Source organism: Styela clava, chromosome 8 (genome assembly GCF_964204865.1).
Source record: "Styela clava chromosome 8, kaStyClav1.hap1.2, whole genome shotgun sequence".
Classification (NCBI taxonomy): domain Eukaryota; kingdom Metazoa; phylum Chordata; class Ascidiacea; order Stolidobranchia; family Styelidae; genus Styela; species Styela clava.
In genome coordinates, this window is record NC_135257.1 from 14339183 (window position 1) to 14357798 (window position 18616).

An 18616-nucleotide genomic window follows, 5' to 3' on the forward strand; every position below is an offset into this window, starting at 1 on the left:
TACAAACCTCACTTCATTATGAATACTCTCTTTCTGTCAAATTACTAGGCCTACATCTATCTTAACCCAGAACATAGTAGAAATCTCAATCCGTATGCTTAATTTAACCATTTGCCCACATTATAACTACCCTAACTCAAAGAAGGTGGGCCAGTGGGGCAAGTGTGGGACAGTTTCAAGACATAGAATTATTAATACTCAAATCTCCTCTTTTCTCACCAAAATACAAACAAAACAGCGCTCTTACTCCATATTGACACCTTGTGTCCCATCACTAATTAATTGATAACTCGCTAATTATACGACATAATTCGCCCAAAATCAATAGGCTTCTGGTCCGAAATAAGATGAATGCACATGCAGAATCTGGAGCAGATTCAATCTCGTTTTCCTGAGATATCGCGTGCATCTAACAGACATACAGACAGACAAATACCTATCAACATACTCACCGATTAAAATCGATAAGTAATAAGCTTTTAATTATGTAATCCAACTGAAAATAAAGAAAGGTCTCTGAAATTGTGAATCTTGAACGTAATAGCGTGAAGAGGGAGTTGACTTTGATGACCGTCTGGTCGTATCACTCCCTCCTGTCGATACCAAATTAATTTATTACTTGTTAATATTTTTATTATTACGATGACTGTTATTTTAATTTGGTTGACGAAAAAATAAATCTCTCTCTCTCTCTTTCGTTGGAATTGCTTATATTATATTGAATTGCATCATAATGGAATGAACTAAATTTTCTGCTCGATTTTTCAACTCAATATGTTGACTTGTCAAATGTATTTTCAGCTCGCTCGTCTGAATCATGCGGGACTTCTATCTGAAACAGAAAGCATGGTTAGTTAATTGACGTCGTTCAAGTATGAATCGGCTTGTAAAAAGTTTCAGAAATAACAAAACTCACATTTAGTTTTAGATAATAATATACAAAATTTGTTCAGTAGTAATTATACCCACACAATACTTGTAGAGAAATCTAACATTTTTATTTCCAAATTGATGTAACAAAAATTGCGTAATTAATATTAGCACTTCTGTGAAGATTTTATTAGGTTTGTTCAGCCACGAGCACCAGGACAATATAGTAAATTTGAAAATCATTTGTCGACATAAAACTCACAAATTAAATGTTTTATTTATGAAAAGATAAATTTCCTGGTTATCATTTAATTGTATATTTTACATATTTAGAAACCAACTCGAACTAATAAATAAATAAATATACATTTAGAATTGGGTAAGATTCAACTGTTTACCTAAGAATGGTAGTGAATTTCTTGTTAAAATTAACAGGCTATTACTTTGTATAAAACACTGTCAATATTTTTGTCGAGAGTTGAAACGTGATCCCCCAAACCATCATGCGTACGTGGGTATGCAGATCGAAGCCTTTTTCAATTTTGCAGAAAGTTACTTAAGCTTCGATCGACAGCCGAAGTCATTCGGGTGTGATTAGTTGCTAACGAGTTTTTTGGGTTCGTATTGAGGAAAGTTAACATAAACGCTTTTTCGATTTTCAAATTTGTAGGATGTTAGAAGTGTAAGAATGACATACAACGACTATTATATTAACGGGTGCATGTTCTTTAGGATTCAAAGAGTAGTTTCATAATTCCATTTGTTTGTGTTATTTTTATTTGGACCACAGCGGTCTGGAGTAATAAACGAATTGAATAAATAACAATTGTGGACCATATATATGGTGAGCGCCTCAATTAAAATTAGATATTTAATGAATATTCATATTATCCATCTGTACGCTTTCATAAAAGCTTGAAATCTATTAGAAATCGCTTTCGGCCCAGATTCGAACCTCAGATATTACGTACCCCTCTAGTTGGATGAACGTAACAAATTCATTATATTATGAAATTTTGAACTATAGTGCTATCAGTTTAGTTTAAATGAGCAGCAGATGGTATTAGCTTCTGATGGCCAAAGTCGTATATATATCTATCTGTATGTTTTATGAGTTAGGGCAGGGGTGTGCAAACTGCGGCCCGCGAGGGAAAATTGTGCGACTCGCGGAACAGTGCCAATTTTGAATGGTGTGCCCACAAAACGAGTTATTAATTTAGTTAATCTGGTACGTGCAAGCAATTCCAATCTTTTGCGTCGCAAAGCCCATACCAGTGCCCGAGAGGCACCAGGTACTAACTCACCATTTCTGCAAGAACCCCGAATAATGTCGTAAGATCGATAACATAAAGAAACAATTATTTGTGCCTGCCACTACCACAAAGGCTGTTTTAAATAAAGCTGCGGCCCGCGGCTTCACACAGTCATTTGTATCGGGTTCTCCTGTAATAAAGGTTGCACAACCCTGAGTTGGGGCAATATCGAACCACAACGTAGAAACAACGAGGAATCTATGTTTATATTGTCGTTTATAGATCATACGTGGTCAGTACATTCTCACCAACCGGGCGTAGTATAAATAAATCGAAAAATTTCGATTCAAGTAGCGGCTTATCTAAAAAGTGTGAAACAGCCCACAAAACCACCTTCACTGCTAAATTTGATTCTACATATTGTTATAATCACGGAGAATAATAATTTAGGGAGAAAGCTAGAAAACAAATTTCCGAAGAAAGTGTTCCAGTCGTTCAGATCTTGTCTGTTGATAACAAGGAATTTCCAAACGGTCGTTGTGAAATATTGACAATGACTAATACACGTTCGTGTGACGTTGAATATGAATGAACAAGTTTCCATTCTGATATATTAATTTTTGTATGACGAATTTCGTCCGAAATTTAGTCATTCGATTTCGTTTTTATGTGAACTTGAAATCGATCGCTTTTTATGATCATGCTATACGTGGCATAATAAAACTGCAAAACCTTATTTCGATCGAGTTCTTGCCGTAAACCGCGTGTTTGTTTCGTCGGTATTGTTTCGTCCAATTTACGATGGGTTTGATATCAAATATCACCTTTTTTACGGTCATGACAGACATATTTTTGTCACGTACTACACTTTGTGAATTTTTGGGAGTATTAGTAATGAAGAATTGAAATATTGAATATAAAAAGAATGTAGTTTCACGGCCAGGAGCACACTCAAAGACGTGTTTTTTTATTTGGCAATTACTACTAGTTTATGCTGAAACGAGTCAAGTGTTTTGGAATTTGAATATTTATATATCAGAAAATAGCTAACCTGTTGTCTATTTTTAATTATTTGAATAAAAAGGTAGTATATTGCATCGAAACGGTTGTTATTAAAATGTAATAAAAATATAACTAATATTTAATCAAGCCAAATTTCATGCTTGAACGGAGAAATATCAACACGTACTACGATTTAGAGTTTGTAACTTTAGTTTGTATATTTAACGCATTGTAGGTGCTATGGTAATTATAAACTATCATTGAAGCTTTTAAAATACCCTAAATATGAATTTTGTATACTTGTGAAGTAGCTATAGCATTCGGTATAGGATTTTAGCAAATGCTCCTTTCACGGTCGAATGGTGAATCTGAAACTCAGCCAGTAACTATGAGCCGATAAATAAGGACTAAGAATAAACAAGTTGTTGACGTTTATGTATTCCTCTACTTGTGAGTGAAACCCGCTGTGTTAATTCGACCGAGACAGACAAATCAACCCTAGTCAGCCAATTCTCGAAAAAGATTAGAAATAAGTAAAAGCTAGTTATGGACTTGATAACTTTACGTATACAGCACTTTAAAATTGAGAATAAAATTTTCAAGATTAGCAGAGAATGAGAGAGCTTACTAAACTCTAATAAATAGTATTCGATAATAATTCCAAATCCAGCATTGCATAATATATTGTTTCTCTAATATGTATTAACTTTTTCGATCTGATCTCAGTAGACAAATCTTTTATCACTATTAAATTTGTACTTTGTTGCGCATGATATTAGACACAGATGAAGCCTAAACTCAAACTTCTTGACTGTATGATATAAAACTAATAGAGAAATTGCCATTTTAAAGTGAAGTATGCGGAGTGAATATCCACTCGATGGTATGCATCATCAATTGGATTGCTTTTAACAGAAGGGAGGCAGCGATTGCGTAGGAGTTTAGCTATAGTTTACAAAATATTGAGAAGTAGTCTAGTCACGACATATGATTTCAATCATCAACGAAGGTCATTGCGTATAACCATGCGGTTTGTCCAAGTTCAGACAATTTGTACAAGCAGATTATCATTTTCTTTCTGATCAAACATTTTGCTTTACGAAGTTCAAGTGTAATAGATCATATAGTTGTCGAACCTTGAATGAACGTGGCCTGAGGTAAGTTTGAAAAGTCTTACTTTGTGAACAATTATGAATAATATATATTTTTTCTCTAAGGCAATAACTTGAATAATTTTATTAATCAATTTCAACTGATATAAGAAGTAATCTAATCCATAAAGATAGGACCACACGGCCAAATGGGCATTTTTTTAGGGAAAATGTCGCAACTATTTTTGTGCATCAAGGCAATTAGGAGAAAACCTTCAACGCATATTAGATTTTATAAAGAGAGAGAGTCAATAAACGTGTGTCTTCTGTCTTCTATGCGTCAATATTTAGGGTACTGCCAGTTCTGATGCGTTTCAAGCGTTTTTTAATAAATTTTTTCACATTGAATTAGTGTTAAATCTATCACAAACGGTCATATTTAAAATAATTCGCCAACGAAGTTGAGTGGTGTCTTGTATTGCTCAAGTGGTCTCGATTTCTTGAAGTGGATGGAACCAACAGTGTCTTGGTTGAATTAATATTTCGTAGTCGTAAAATTGGCCAGTGTGGTAGTAAAGTCGTCATTTTAGGACGGAAGTACATTGCAAACTAACTTCACAATTTTTTACTGCAAAAAAAACAAGGTAAAGGAGTGTAGTCAAGCAAAGTGACCGCATTTTTAGACATGCAGACGATAAAGTATTATAGATAATTAGATTGATTCGTTTACATAAAAACAGAAAGATTCGTTCTAAAATTGAGCAGAATCGCCAATATAGCGGCAATTACGCTATCATTCAAAGCGCGAGTATATTCTGATGGAATTTTTCACAAATTTACGACAAACTACAATACCATATCGTCACGCTAATAACCGAATTGCGTAAGTCATTTTTAGCAGTTTGGAGAAAAACGTAAAAAACTTCCTAATGATATTGTTAAGCCATTGAGAGTCAATAATTTGCCATGGTTCAATTTTTTGATCGTAGCCGGATTTAAGTTAATTTGTATGACGCAGTTAAGTGACGTCATAATGGCGCACTGTGACTTAGGCAGAAATGTGTCTATGACTTGGGGATATACGCAATTTTGCAACTTTACTATATGCACCAGTCCTGAAAACTGAACATTCCAAAAACTAATGTAATTCTCAGTATCTGCAATGTCTAATCCCCAAAATAGCTAATCAGTTTCAATTACATTTTTTTTATGTTTAAAAATATATATTTCATCAATATAACACGTTCTGCACACCCACCGAAATAAGACTAAGATTAAATATAAAGAATAAAACAGCAATGCACCCAATATAAAAGCCAGCCAAGATGAATTGGACTCGGACAGTGAATATCGCAAGTGCACGCCTTCCTATACTGTAGTATAAATTCAAATTAATACGCGCTAAGCTAGAATCCGAGATGCGAAAACTCGAAAATACTTCGCCGAGGTTATTTTGTTTCTGTGACGTCACAATAGTCCTGCGCTAACAATGACAATTCATTATGACGAAACAATTGCACAAATGTGCATTTCAAACTAATTCTCCATTTTTATGGGTTTCGGAATTCTTAAAATAAAATCTGAGTTAACAGACAGGTGCGCAGCATTACATAAATACCTATTTTATAAAAAACTCAAAATCGCCAAAAATGACTTACGCAATTCGGTTATTAGCGTGACGATATGGAACTTGAATTTCGACATGATTCCTAGAAATGACTTCAGACTACGCTTCCGGGTTCAGGTGTCCTCAGCAGAAATTAGTCAAGTGTCCCCAATACCACGAATTTTGAGGTTATGTCTATTTCGATCGACTGAGCACGATCTTCTGAGGTTTATATTACGCGGAAATCTGTGACTACGCTTTATGGTGTGTGTAGCTGCGCACCAATGCATTAAGGATGCAGTCCTAAATACATAACTATGATGCAAATAATATGGTACTGTTTGGTTTCTGGCTAAAAGGAACGTAGAACTAAGGAATATTTAAAGTTTACTCAAATTGGGTTTCAATGCGAGGAATATCTTGATAATATCGAAATAAAAAATGTTCGCTTGGTTTGTGAGGAAATCTAGCGGTTGAAATGTAACTGCTGTGGGCAACCCGGCTTTGGCGCAATTGGCTACATTGATACGCTTTTCCATATTTGAATACAAAAATTTGCAGTAAAGCTCTCTACTGACAGAATTTGTGATATGACCTGCAACAAATACTATGAGGTAACGCGTTGTTTATCCTTCGTTCCGCGTCTCTTACGAGACGAATTCTCCTGCGACTTGAAGCATAAGGGCACTTGATTCGAACAAGCCAATCTGAAAGTTTATTTCGAATTTAATCGAATTTAAAAATTGAAATCTTTTGTTTATATTTTCAGTTCATTTCTAAATATTTCTATTCTTAGATTTGCTCGATTATCTTCTCATATTTATATTCTACGTATATTTTTGATGAAATATCCAGAATATTAGCTGAAATAATATGGAAAAACGAACTTTTGCTGCTGCCGATTATGCGGTTTTTGGTTTAATGTTGGCATTATCTGCTGCTATCGGAATATTTTATGCAATTAAAGATAGAAGATCGAAAGATGGTACAGAAGGATATTTACTTGCAGGCAGGTAATGAAATAACCAAATCACAATATACGGGGAATATTCAAAATAGGATAGGATGGTTTCAGAGATAGTCGGTCATGTAATTCAGTGGTTTGCAACTTTTCTACACCGACGAACGGTAACATCTAATAAACCATCCTCAAAAAATACGAAAAATTTTGAGATGAATTGATTAAACAAAAATATTAACCTGTATTTTCCGAATCAAAGCAATGTTTGTTGCAGCGACTCCACGTCTAATACGTCTAATCACACAAAAGAGTTGAAACAACAATTTTACGCAAGATGTTAAAATTATGCGCGGAAATATATAATTTTGTTACTTGTTGTAATTATGGGTCAGAAAACAAAAGGTACGGGTTTTAATGGCTGAGAATGGTGCATATGCAGCAGCGCGCCCAACCCGTGAGTCCGACAAATCGAGGGATCGCATAACATTCTTTTGTGTAGTTATAGGGAACCTATATTTTACAACTCAATATATGCTAATTGGAGTACTAATCATAATGGGATTGGAGGCTTTAATCGGACTTCGGACAAAACGGGGAATCGTCGGGAGTTTAGAGAAAGCAGTGGAACGTGCGCCCGGCATCTTGAGATCCGGAAAAACAACAAGGTCTCGTTTTCTGCCGAAATTTGACAAATTCGATTAGACATAGTCATTGTACGAGATTATGATACGGCGCACGCCATTATGGAAAAAAGCTAGAATGCGAATTTAATTGTGTATACTACTAAAATATGACAGGTTTCTACATTAGCAATTATTCTGAAGGAAATCGAAGCATGAGAGTAAAATTATAGGCTAATTAAATATGAAAGTAATGACAAGCATAAAAACATTAAGATATTCTTATTTTTAAAAGTCAATTTTTACTTATTTGGTATATGTCAAACGCAATACACATTATTTAGCAATTTTCTATAATTACTTATCATTATGAATTATATCAGTGGTTCTCAATTTATTCATGTCATACCCTCGAGCTACAAAACATTCAGCCCAAATTGCTTTCTCTTTTAGCTGAAACCAAATTATGTGATAGTTTATATTTTACAACTCAATATATGCTAATTTGAGTAGTAAATATAATGGAATTAGAGACTTTGATCGGACTTCGTACTAAATGGGGAATCGGCAGAAGTTTTGACAAAGCAGTGGAACGTGCCCTAGCCATCTCTGAGATCCGGAATAACCGCCCTATCCGCACTATGGAAATACGATAGAATGATTATGTATTTCGAAAAAAAAATTAAAATAATTTTGAATTTAATTGTGTATATATATTACCACATCGTGTTATTGAATATTAGTAGAATAATAAAATATGACTGGTTTCTACATTAACAATTATTCTGAAGGAAAATATGATAGTAAAATCATAGGCTAATTAAATATGAATGTAATGGCAAACATAAAAACATTGGGATATTCCTATTTCTAAAGGTCAATATGTTTACTCTTTTACTATATGTCAAAATGTCAAATGAAGGTGATGACAAACATAAAAACATTGCGATATTCTTATTTCTAAAGATCAATGTTTACTCTTTTACTATATATATGTCAAATGCAGCAATACACGTTTTGTAGTATGTTCTGTAATTTCTTATCATCAATCATATCAGTAATTCCCAATTTATTCATGTAGCCTAAGTCACCCTCGAGCTAAAAAACGTTCGACCAGAATTTCCTTCCCTTTAGCTGACACCAAATGAAACGATAGCCTAATACATGACGAAACAGTTTTAGGGGGAACCGCGAGTGTTTGTTCGTGCTGGTTGAAAAACATTTTACTAGCTACCAAACGCGCATTTAGATCGGACATACCTACGTCTTCCAGCCATGCCTTCGCATTTGTAGTATTGAATTCACTATCGTCAAGAACAAGAGGCCACGATGCGGATCTTTTGTACAAAGTCTCACCGCTCAAAAAAAAATAGTAAATATCCAATTATGGTTAGGGCGGGGGCTAGGAATTCGTATTGCGCTGGATATTCATATTCTTAATCCATTCCGAACCCGTACCCCAACTGGATAATTACTATTTTGTTATTCTAAACCGTGACGGGGGTGTTTTCCTCAAATCACACATTTTTGCATTAGTGGCGGGGGATATCTCATGAGGCCTATTAAATTTACTCGGCGTACCTTTCTATTTCATTCTAATGTTATATATACCACTTTTTGTTTTTTCATTTTTATTTTTTCTGCTTATTTCAGATCGATGAGCATTTGGCCAGTTGCTGCTTCGCTTACCGTGAGTTTTATGTCTGCAATTACAGTGCTTGGTACTCCAGCTGAAATGTATTGGTTCGGAACAATGTTTTGGTGGTAAGTTTATTTATTTTTATTCTTGTTCAGAGGCTTGAATCAAAGATCCTAAGTATGGGATATAACTTAATTGAGCCCACAAATATCAATGTATTACCCACAAATAATTTGTGTTATGTGCCAACAGACAGAAAAAATCTTTACGTAAAAAATTTTCCAAGAGCTTTGATTGTGAAAAATTCACTGGAGCTGTTTCCCTGATTGTTTGACTTTTGAACTGCTCGGAGTCGTGTGTCAATCGGGATTTGCTATTGCAAAAAGTGCCCTTCAGAAAATCGATACAGTGTCAGTAAGTCATGACATTTAGATGATCGTTCATTACTTTGATTAAAAATGCGCCTTTTTTACTTCTAAGTGAGTGCGCGGGACCTTTCTTTGAGCTAATTCTCTTTCAGAAGATTTTATCTTAGTACAACACTTTATCATATCTCATAATTATTATTTTGTAGGCTGCTCCTTGTTTTTATCATTGTTGCCATCGTTGTTTCACAAGTATATATTCCATTATTTTATACTCTTGGGATAACAAGTACATACGAAGTAAGTTTTTTCTTTGCTTTCCTAATATTAGTCATAAAATGAAATAAACTAAAAATGAAGAGACCAAAAATAATCTTTCATTATAGATAGGATGTAGCTTTAATATTACAAACATTCTATTACTAGAATTTAATTTTCTTATTTAAAGACAAACAAAATTTTTAATTTTTTTTAAATTTAGTATTTGGAAATGAGATTCAACAGGCCAGTTCGCATTCTGGGGACATTTTGCTATCTTATTCAAAATGTTTTATACATGGGAATTGTTATATACGGACCAGCACTGGCGCTTAATGAAGGTATGTCTTAAGAATATGCATTAATTAGTTGGAGTTTAATATCTAGAGTGGAGATAGTTCGATGCCTTACTGTACAATAGATAAAAGTTTGCCGGGCAAGATTGTCAGAAGCTGAAATCATTTTTATCATTTAACATGGAATAATTTAAATAGAAAAATAAAAAACAAACCATATTTACTCCAATGTTAAGATATTTATAATAAGTTCAATGCAATTTTAGATTAAGAATAGGACTGGAAAATCCCGCAGACAAAAATTTGTTGTTAAGATATAAAGTCTGCAGACGCATTTCAAATCCTTAACTGCTAGATTTAAATTAATAATTGTCCTTATTAATTGTAATTATTTTTGCCTCTAATATTTTCTAATTAGCTTTCTCATGTAATGCATCACATACAGAAATCTAATTTAAAGACAACTTTTTGCAGTTACCGGATTTGATCTATGGATGGCGGTATTTACGACAGGACTTGTTTGCACCTTCTACACGACTTTGGTAAATAACGTACAATTTTTAAAATAAGTAGCAATTAGGCTTTTCATAATATACTACTTCCATGACAACATGACAAAGCTTTAGAATTTAATTTGAATTATAGGGAGGCCTAAAAGCAGTTTTATGGACGGATGTATTTCAAGGTATCGTGATGTGTGCTGGATTTATTGCTGTTATTATAAAAGGAAGTGAATTGGAAGGTGGATTCGGTAATGTCTGGAGAAAATGTGAAGAAGGTGGAAGAATTGACTTTCTACGGTATGCATTTTAAAATGTGCTCTTTCGGTGACATATTTTGCCGATCAGTAACCTAATGTAATAAGTAGAAAAGGAGGATTTCGAAACTATCTGCTTTTTGAATTGGGTATGTTTGCAGCAAAGATGTGAAACATCACATAGGTGTTTTCGTTTTAGCAACATTTATCTAAATTATTTCAGTTTCGACACAGACCTGCGCATCCGACATTCATTTTGGAGCATGGTGCTCGGTGGCGCCGTCTTGTGGGTCAGTGTGTATGGTGTTAATCAATCTCAAGTTCAACGTTATTTATGCTGCAAATCTGTTAAACGAGCATCCCAGTGAGTATATAGATATAAGATATAGGAATCAAATTTGGCACCGAAGATCAAAATTTACTTAGGTATTCTGATATATATTATATATATATAATATTTATAGTAAAGTATTCATTAATTTCTTTCCATGGGATAGGCTACTTTGTCTTTACGTTTTGCAATACCGTTTTATTCTATTCTAGAGCACTATATCTTAACGTTGCTGGACTATATATTGTCGTCAGCCTCGCTTGTATGACTGGACTCGTAATATATGCTCGATATTCAGCATGTGATCCAATAAATCAAGGGTGTGTTGATAAAAAAGATCAGGTAGGCTATATGGCTATATTTTTGGTGTGTAATTATAAATATGACACTTGATTTTTCTATATAATAGTCATTTGCCGTGACCAACCGCTTCTGAACGATTTCTCAAGCCTGAGTTTAGAAGACCGTGTGAAACAAGGCACAGCGGACATTGGTTCAAACATACAGACGCCCAAATAGCAGAGAATATTGCTGTTGAATAACTTATCTTAGGCCTTCAATTAAAATTTAACTTTGTAAATTAAACAGTCGAGCTCAATAAATGCTGATTTCAAAGAAATTAAATGCTATTATGTTTTATAAAATTCTACGATCTATCAAACTTGCCATTTTTTTGTTTCAGCTTTTCCCATATCTTGTTATGGATATTCTTCATGATTATCCAGGCGTTCCGGGATTATTTGTTGCTTGTGTATTTTCTGGAAGCTTGAGGTGAGTGTGATGTAAAGAGAATTGCTCATTGATTGTGTTTTGAATTTACGATAATTCATGCAAGTATGTATGTTAAAAAGAGAAAGGTTGGAGGACCTTATCAGAAGAGAAGTACTCGCTAAATTTTATATTGATCGGTTTCATGTAATCATACCAATCACCCCAAAATACTGTGAGGTCATATTTAACAAGATTTTGATCAAAGAACGTGTTACATTACAGATAAGAATATTGGAATAGACTAAATGTGGACTTAACGCGAGACTATATATAAGACCATTCCTATCTATATGTTGTAGTTTTGGGTATTTGACCTCAAATAAGATTTCACACAGATGATGCATTTAAGGCTAAACTATTATTTTTTTTAGCACCGTATCGTCGGGAATCAATGCAATGGCAACTGTAACAATAGAAGATTTAATCAAACCTTTCGCAAAGTGGAGTGAGAGAACATACATGTGGGTTACAAAAGGTAATTCGAACACTAGACATTAGAAAGTCGCTCTGTCACATTGAAATATATAAATTAGATAAGTTAATGGAAAATTGATGCATAACCTGAAAAAACTGCTTACCCATTTTTGAGATAAAACTTACTGTATAAATAATATCATATCATGTGAAAAAGATTGATATCTCATATTTTCATCAATACTATATATATTATAATCAAAAAGATGATAAAAGACACTTGTAAATAGTAATAGGATAATGACATGCCGCAAGCTTGATAAAATTTCGAAAACTTCCTTCTCTTTAAAATTTAGTATTTGTCATAAACAAGTAACACTCAAATAACATTCAAGCATTTCATTTAAAATACAGGATTAGTCATTCTTTTCGGCTTGTGCAGTATCGGTGTAGCAGTACTGGCATCCTATCTTGGAGGAATCTTACAAGCTGCATACAGTATCTTGGGTATGATCGGTGGCCCTTTGATTGGATTATTCACGCTTGGAGTTTACATTCCATTCTGCAATTCAATTGTAAGTATAGGACATTTAAAAGCATAGATATCTGGTAATACATATGTGAAGATTTATTCAAAGTGCATGTTTTTAATATTAGAGATATTTCAACTATATAGCAAATGAGAACGAAAGACGCATTATATTTAAAGGTTACGATGTGTACTGGGGTCTGGTGTAGTTTACTACCACATGTCCTAGTTTGCTTGGCTCAGATATGCATGGATCGTTATGCTACGCCCCCTAGACGTACTTGTGGTACTAAACTACACTGAACCCGTGTACTAGCTAGGCCACAGCTTAGCAACCAAAACTGTGAGTGAAACGAAAGAAAGTTTCTGTGTTTCTCTTCTCTCGGGATCATGCTCAATCAATCACGTTTACAAAATACTAATTGATAATTGGCATTTTTCGAATTTGAATACTTTTCGCAATTTCAGTACAGCACATCACGTATATAACATCTATGAGCAAAGATAGCTTGCAAGAGTTCATCACAAATTGAAATCAGCGTCTTACTTTACTATTGGCTGTAAATCATCTGTGAAAATGACCACAAATTTTTTTTACTACAGGGTGCATTCACAGGCCTTGTTGGAGGGGTAGTAATGACAACATGGATGTATATTGGAAGTCAATCTTATAAAGCAGGGCCAGAGTTCACAAGAGAATTGCCACGAAATACTACCAATTGCCCTGCATATTGCAACACAATCATTGGATCGGAGAATAGTATAAATGCAACAACAATGCGGATGGAAGTATCAACAGCCACAAATTATATCTATAACACAACCGCTTTTGACAACACTGAGGTCGAAGAACCGGCGATTGCGGAATTCTACAAAATTTCTTATCATTACGTAACATGTATTGGAATGGCGTGTACAGTGATTCTCGGAATGATTGTTGGACTCATGTCTTGTAAGTTATCGTACCATTGCATTTGGACTTGCTGCTAATAGGTCTATATGTAGTGGGGACGGAAAGAGTTGATTCAATTTTTAATTTATATATATACCTGAAATTGAAGAACAACAAAATAAATAGTATCTATCTAGTGACATACTATAGATTAAAATAAACTGCTTCTGCTGTATAATCTGTGATCATGTCACTATTTTTCATCTACTTTGTGCCTGAAAGAATCATGTAGCTTTCCTTTTGTCTTTCGTTCTCGACGTTTTTCCAAGGTGCCTCAAAGGCGGCAAAAATAGTCGATTACGTTGTCTCCTGCATATGAATTCATGACACTCATTACTAATACATAAAGCCTTATACTAAAGGTATCATAGCCCTTTCAAAAGCAAATTCATGATATAGATTGTGTTTAAGTTTGTAGAGTATGATGCACAAATTTTGGTCAAAAATCGCAATAAACTATTTCTATTTAAGGTGGTTGGCGCCAACGAGTAACCGTTGATCCAAATCTGATGGCTCCATTTTTTGATCACAAGATGTTCTGTTGGATACCTGAAAAAGTTCGATACTATTTAAGGTTCTGTGTTAAAGGTAAAGTTCCACCAAAACCCGAGCAAGAACTTTATGATATATCACGTGGAGTTTACACAGAGGTAATTCGTACATTTTTGTGTGGTAAATCTAGATTTGAATATTTTGAAGAGAAATGATTACGCGCTTAATCAAAAAATTAAATCGCAAATTTTCGCTTTTCTGACAAGGATAGAATATGAATTATATCGTTGTTGGGGTCAAACAAAAAAATACCCATTGGTATTTTTATGAATGTATATATTGTTCGAAATAATCTTATTGTATTGTTTTTGAAAACAAATTGCAAAAGCAGGAGTGGCAATATTATCAAAATATATATTTATTATATTGAAACTGATCTGACCTCCAGAAAGCTTCTCTATCATAATGACTAAATGGTCATGATTATGAAAATATTTATTAGCATATTCGAATGAGTTGAAATCATTGAGACCAAGTAACGAGTCACTATTATTGAACAAAGAAAATTTTTTTTTCTAAAGTCAGCCCTATTGAATATTTTTCATAAATACAAAATAGCACTATACAATAATTTCAAAATATAATATTTACCCCCTTATTTATTTGTTCAGAATTCACTGGCGAATGTCACCGCTTCACCCAACGGCGGATACGAAAACCAAATTCGTATGGACGAATGATATGCAATTGAATCCAATGTTCAATAACAAAACATCTTAAACATCTTAGATGTTATAATGAATTCGTCAGGTAGTTCTGACATCGTCAACCAAATATTGCTAAATTTGCCAAGATTTGCATACTTTTTTTATTGTATTTTTGTAAATAGAACTAATACGACAAGTTGAATTTTTTGAAGGGAAATATGTATTGTATGATCCATCAAATATGTCGCTTAGCTTAGCAGTTAGTTTATTTGTAAAATAATGCAGATTGGTGCCTTGTTTAAAAATTTTGTTTCGGCAATGGAAATAAATTATTGGATTCCCAAGACAGTTTAAACAACATCTTATAGAATATGTTATGGCTCCTGTTATTTAAACTTTGAAACGTTCGATAATATTTGTTTTTACATAATTAAAAAAAAACTGACGAGTGAAATTGGGGTAGAAATCGGAGGCCCGATTCTTGCGCGAACAAAAGAATATTCAGGGTTTAAGACAGGGCGTTTTCCTATCTTTCGCTAGCAGGTTATGTTCTGGATGACGCTTCGTAGATAATATGATAGATATTTGTCAATTCCATCGAATAAGATTTGCCACTTATCACTGGTAGGACAGTTATGACCTAAATATACTTGAATTGTTTAATTACGGTTTGAAAAATTTGCAAATATTCATCACACAAACACCGAAAGACGGTACTGAATAATCATCTTCTTTAAGTCTACTTTATTCTCTTAAAGCAGGGGTGGACAATTACTTTTCTGAGTGGGCCAGTTACAGATAATAGACTTTGTGCGTGGCTGGAGGCTCAAAACTCTATATGAAAAACTATAAATAAAAAAAGCAGTTTATTTACAACAGCTAGATTAACGTTTATACAATAATAAGAAACACAAGGTAACAATCGGTCAGTCACTATGACTTTATTTTCATCGATATTTCCAACCTAAATTTATATTCATAAAAATCATAGTCCGCATGGACCGAATCCGGCCCGCGAGCGTAATTTGCCCCCCGTTTGTCTTGAAGCTGCATACTAAAGTACGTGATACAACGACTATTTACAAATAAAATCACCAACTTGGATCTATTCATTCGCCTTGTTCAATCAGTACGACAGGATCATTGGCAAATTTATTATTTAAGGGCCCATGGCTTCATTGTAAGTTGTTGGAAGAATAACCCCGCCCAAAACAAGATTATACCAACACCTTCACGCATATTTGATCATTCAATTAATAAGGACGCGTAAACGGTATTGTTAAAACAACACACTCACTTACCATAAAATTGTTAAACAAGTTTTTACACTTTGCGAAGACAGTACTTTATTGTCTGTGACAATCGCTGGAATATATAGCCGTAGATTTGTAGTGTAGTGATCGCTATCCGCAATTTATTTGAATGTTCGAGCAAAAGCTCGCCCGAGTGCAGGATATTATAAGGAGAATTAAACCCGACATAGTGTTTGCTTGTGGACAAACCGGGACACTCTGGACGAGTCCTGGAAATAAAAGCCAAGTTAGACGTTATCGAATTAGCTGAAATGTTGTGTTGGTGAATTTTGATCATGGGGTAACAAAAAGGCTAGAAAAACAATCACTAGAAGAGTATGAGCCAAGTTGGCACAGCTTAGCTAACATTCAGCCAAAGTTAAGTCTTCGAACAAGGAATTGGCTACTTTAGTGAAAAATAACGTCAATTGGGGGTTTATCTTTTCTACTTTTGCGGCCTGCATTATAATTATTATTCACGTTATTAGAAGAAACACCGTATCAGGGTCTCGTGGGAGATTCTCTAGCGGGAAAATTCTCATTTTGAACACACACAGATAACTTTAAGGTAAATTGCATTTTATATGATAATAGAAATAATGTATTTGTACTGAAAGAAATACAGGAGAATAGTGTGGTCGGGTTCTGATCGGGTTTCTCTTCCATATCGTGCTTGGTAATTGACATAGTATAAATGACCCGGGTGCAGGCTCGTGAAATTAAATGAGATGTATACGACAAATTCACGAATTTGCTACACCAAAAAATCATTCACGAATTCTGTCATACACAACAGCGGCCATATACATAACACATCTGATGCTATGTGAATATAGATAGTGGGTTTGTGTATGGAATACTACAAATTCCTCGACCAACTCATATTATCAGGAAAATGAATACTCCCACGCCAAGACCGATATGTATAATTGTTTTATTCTAATTGTTTTTTTGATCATCGTAATTAATATACTGGCATTTGCGATTATTGACGAAAGAAACAAAGTGCTAATAGCGATTACAAGTGATTTAAGAGGATTAGGATTGAAGGATAGGCATTGGATAACTGATAGATATTCTATAGTGATTAGTTATCACCACACGTAGATTGTTTGTAGATTGGTCTGGTTTGTGCATTATAACACCAGCATTGACTGACAAAAATTTTGTCTTGCGTTCATTAACTCGAACTGTCTGTCGTTAGCCTTCGGCTGTAGTAAAGAGACGTTTGAAGACACCTTATGAGTTTATTGGATTTCGAGAAGTTGATAATTGCTATTGTGGGAATAATTAATTCTGTTTTTCATGAGTTTCTCACGAATTGGGCCAATTTGGTGTAGTTTTGTAGTTACGTAACAACTAATTGGCTAATTGGCAATTCGGATAGTTGGAATTCAGTCTAAGCTATGTTTTAATCACACTATGTTAAAATTTTATATTTGAATCAATAGTTGAGATTAATTTTACATGTTTTACAAAGAGCAGTTTACAAGTATGTTGACTCATTTTGTAAAAAAAATTTGGAATAAAAAGCTACAAATTTGCGAACAACATTAAAACAACACAAAAATTATTGGGTTACTTGACTTTATACGACAAAACTCGTATTGTTATAGCTTTGACGGTGGCCGAAAACCAACGACATATTCTTAGATTACTTTGTACTAATCATAGATACTTTCTCATCGTTATATTTGCTATATATTACCTAACACGCATCAGATGAGAGCAAGAATGCGTTTTCTTTATCTAAACACAATTCATATCAGATATACTGGGTTAATGAGCATTTCGTCACGCTAATAACCGAATTGCGTAAGTCATTTTTAGCAGTTTTGAGAAAAACGTAAAATACTTCCTAATGATATTGTTATGCCATTGAGAGTCAATAATTTATCATGGTTCAATTTTTTTATCGTAGCCGGATTTAAGTTAATTTGTATGACGCAGTTAAGTGACGTCATAATGGCGCACTGTGACTTACGCAGAAATGTGTCTATAACTTGGGGACATACGCAATTTTGCAACTATACTATATGCACCAGTCCTGAAAACTGAACATTCCAAAAACGAATGTAATTCTTAGTATCTACAATGTCTAATCCCCAAAATAGCTAATCAGTTTCAATTACATTATTTTTTATGTTTAAAAATATATATTTCATCAATATAACACGTTCTGCACACCCACCGAAATAAGACTAAGATTAAATATAAAGAATAAAACAGCAATGCACCCAATATAAAAGCCAACCAATGTGAATTGGACTCGGACAGTGGATATCACAAGTGCACGTCTTCCTATACTGTAGTATAAATACAAATTAATACGCGCTAAGCTAGAATCTGAGATGCAAAAACTCGAAAATCCTTAGCCGAGGTTATTTTGCCTTTGTGACGTCACAATAGT

At 34.0% G+C, this 18616-nt stretch overlaps 1 protein-coding gene across 1 annotated transcript; it reads left to right on the forward strand.

Moving 5' to 3' along the window:
* Positions 1-6592: 6592 nt before the first annotated feature.
* LOC120345510 (sodium-coupled monocarboxylate transporter 1-like) lies at positions 6593-14965 on the forward strand. Its single transcript, XM_039414982.2, has 14 exons — positions 6593-6835; positions 9057-9167; positions 9617-9707; positions 9889-10006; positions 10436-10503; positions 10607-10761; positions 10942-11082; positions 11262-11391; positions 11732-11820; positions 12192-12295; positions 12649-12809; positions 13367-13715; positions 14187-14365; positions 14879-14965. Exons 1-14 carry the CDS (start codon positions 6696-6698, stop codon positions 14945-14947), a joined length of 1905 nt encoding a protein of 634 aa, XP_039270916.2. The 5' UTR covers positions 6593-6695; the 3' UTR covers positions 14948-14965.
* The last annotated feature ends 3651 nt before the right edge of the window (positions 14966-18616 follow it).